The sequence below is a fragment of the Ornithorhynchus anatinus genome, chromosome 5, assembly GCF_004115215.2.
Source record: "Ornithorhynchus anatinus isolate Pmale09 chromosome 5, mOrnAna1.pri.v4, whole genome shotgun sequence".
NCBI lineage: Eukaryota > Metazoa > Chordata > Mammalia > Monotremata > Ornithorhynchidae > Ornithorhynchus > Ornithorhynchus anatinus.
The window spans coordinates 1,018,288-1,021,070 of NC_041732.1; the positions used below are offsets into that span (position 1 = coordinate 1,018,288).

Below are 2,783 nucleotides of genomic sequence, written 5' to 3' on the forward strand. Positions count from 1 at the left end.
TAGGGTCGCCCACGAGCCGCCGCCGCCCCCTCCCCCCCCAACATATAACAGCAACATGTTCCATACAGACTCGGCCCCCTCCCCTCCCCCACCAAGGCCGGTGAGATGAGTGGGGGGACGGGGGAGGGACCCACGTGGCGGGGGGTGGGGTGTGAAGGGGGGGGTGGGGGGGGGCGGGTGGAAGGGAGCCCCCGCCGGAGCCCCGGAGCTGCCATGGCCCCCCGAGGTGCCGGGGGCCGGTTTACAAAGAGCTATGTACAGGGTCGGGTTTGGGGGGGGGTGGGGGCGGGGGGGGGGGGTGGGGAGGGCGGAGGTGGGGGGGTGGGGAGGGTGGAGAATAATTTAGCAGCCGGGCGGGCCCCTAGGGGTCTCGCTCCTTCTTGACCTTGACGTCTCCGGCCAGGATGGTGGCGATCTCCCCCTGCATGAAGGCCCAAGGCACGCTGGACCCCACCAGGGGGCACCGGTCGCCGCTGGGGCAGTAGACCTCCCCGGCGGGGCCCTGCGCCTTGATGAACTCGCGCGAGCAGGGGAAGCAGAACTTGTGCCCGGGCACCGACGGGCACTGCACGAAGTGGGTATCCTCCAGCCGCTCGCGGCAGATGGTGCAGCAGAGCGGGGCGCCGGGGGCCGGGCCGGACGAGTCGGGCACGCCGGCCGCCTCCTGCCCGTGCCCGCCCCCCGCCGCCGAGGAGGCCGCCGAGGCGGCGGCGGCGGAGGAGGAGGAGGAGGAGGAGGAGGAGGAAGAGGAGGAGGAGGAGGAGGAGGAAGAGGAGGGCGCGGGCAGGTCGCCGTTGCGGGTGACCAGGCGGTGCTGGGCCGGGCTGACGGGGCTGGCGCTGCTCTGGCGGCCGCCCGGCGTGGTCGAGTGGACGGCGTTGGACTCCTTGGGGGACTGGCCCAGGGCGTCCGCCACGTTCTTCAGCGCCGCGATGGGCGAGGGGGCCCCGGCCGCCTCGGCCAGCGGCGCCAGGCCCGGGTAGAGGCCCCAGTGCTGCTGGCGCTGCTGCTGCTCCTCCCCCGTCAGCTTGCCGGGGCCCTCGCCCTCGGGCTCGGGGGAGGCGCGGCGGCGGCGGGGGGGCGGGGGCCGGGCCAGCGCGGGGCCGCGGAGGCCGCAGAGGGCGGGGGGCGGCCCCCCGGCGGCGGCGGCGGCGGCGCAGGCCCCGTCCAGGAACTGCTGGGGCAGGGCCTCGGGGGGCGCCGGCTCCTTGAAGCTGCGCACGCTCTCCGTCAGCAGCTCGGCCAGCTGGCGCCAGTCGCCGGAGCCGTGCCGCTTCTCGTACTCCAGGTACTTGAAGCCGGACGAGATGACCTTGCCCGGCTCCTTGAGCGCGTCCTGGAACATCTGCTTGGCCACGGCCAGCACGCCGGCGTAGACGTTGCCCGAGCCCGACGGGTACTCCGTGAAGAGCTTCAGCTCGAACTCGTAGCCCGGCGGGCGGGCGGCGGCGTCGAAGGCGAAGACGCGGCCCACCAGCCCGTGGTCCTTCTTGAAGCGGACGTTGAAGGGGGCGCAGGCCGACAGCGCCAGCAGCTGCTCGCGCACGGGCTTGGGCCGCCCGTGCCACTCCTCCGCCCGCCCGCGCATGGCGTCGTTCAGCTCCGCCAGGCACTCGGCGCTGCGCTGCTTCTCCTTCTCGAACTCGCCGTAGGCCGGGCGCCCGGCGGCCGCCGCCCCGCCGCCCGGCCCGGCCGGCGACGGCAGCGCCGGCCCGCGCCCGCCCAGCCCCGGACACGGCCGCCAGCAGCCCCGGGGTGACCAGCCCGGCGGGCACCGGGCCCACCAGCGCCCAGCCGGGCCGTGGGGCTGGTGGCGGCTGGCGCCTCCTCGCCCTCCTCGGCGCGGCCCAGCCCGTTGGGCATCCGCGGGCCGAGCCGTACTCCCCGGGGGGCGGCGGGCCCGGCCCCGCCGCGGGCGCGCTCGACGCCGTAGCGGTCCCGGGCGGCCTCCCCGGCGGGCGGCGGGGGCCCCGGGCTCCTTGGCTGGCGGCGGCGGCGGCGGCGGCGGCGGCGCTGCTGGGCTTGGGCCCCGGGGGCCCGGGCGAGCGGCCCTCGGGCAGCACGTGGCCGCGCTTGAGCTGGCGGGCGGCGTCGATGAGCAGCTCGATGCGGTCGGCGCCCTCGAAGTTGACGCAGCCGCGGCACACGGCCTCGCTGAAGTCCCACACCATGGCCCACGGCATCTTCGGCAGGTCGCACAGGTAGCACCACTGGCGCCGCGACGCCGCCCCCGCCGCCATGGCCGCCCCGGCCCCGCCCCCTCCCTCCTCCTCCTCCTTCTCCTCCTGCTCCTGGCCGGGTCCGGTCCGGCCCGGGACGAGCCGGGGGTGGCGGGGACGCGGGCGCCGGCCCGGGCCCGGCTCCCGCCGCGGCGCCTGGGCCTCGGCCTCCTCCTCCTCCGCCGCCGCCGCCTCCGGCTCGGCCTCCTCCCGCTCCTCCGCGCCCGCGCGCCCTTCCGCCCCGCTCGCTCTCGCTCTCTCTCGCGCGCGCGCGCCCCCCCGCCCGGTTCTCTCTCGCGCGCCCCCCACCCCGCTGGCTCTCGCGCCCGCCCTCCCTCCCTCCTTCTCTCCCTCCCTCCCTCCCGCCCCGCTGGCTGTCTCGGCCCTCCTTCCTTCCCTCCCTCCCTCCCGCCCGCCCGCTCCTCGGGAAACTTACATAAGTCGCCGGCAAAGCCTTCTGGGAAATGGAGTCCCGCCGGGGCGGCGCTCTTAAAGGGCCCGCGACCCCCGCCCCCTCCCCGCGCCGAGAAAGGGCGCAGGACGGAGGCGGGCGGGCCCGGGGGA

The 2,783-nt window shown here is 77.3% G+C and overlaps 1 protein-coding gene across 1 annotated transcript; it reads right to left on the minus strand.

Moving 5' to 3' along the window:
• Positions 1-309: 309 nt before the first annotated feature.
• On the minus strand, positions 310-2,255 carry IRF2BP1 (interferon regulatory factor 2 binding protein 1). The gene is given in 2 exon segments (XM_029065241.1): positions 310-1,733; positions 1,735-2,255. Coding segments are annotated over 2 exon segments (1,878 nt in total). The 5' UTR covers positions 2,241-2,255; the 3' UTR covers positions 310-361.
• Between the last annotated feature and the right edge of the window lie 528 nt (positions 2,256-2,783).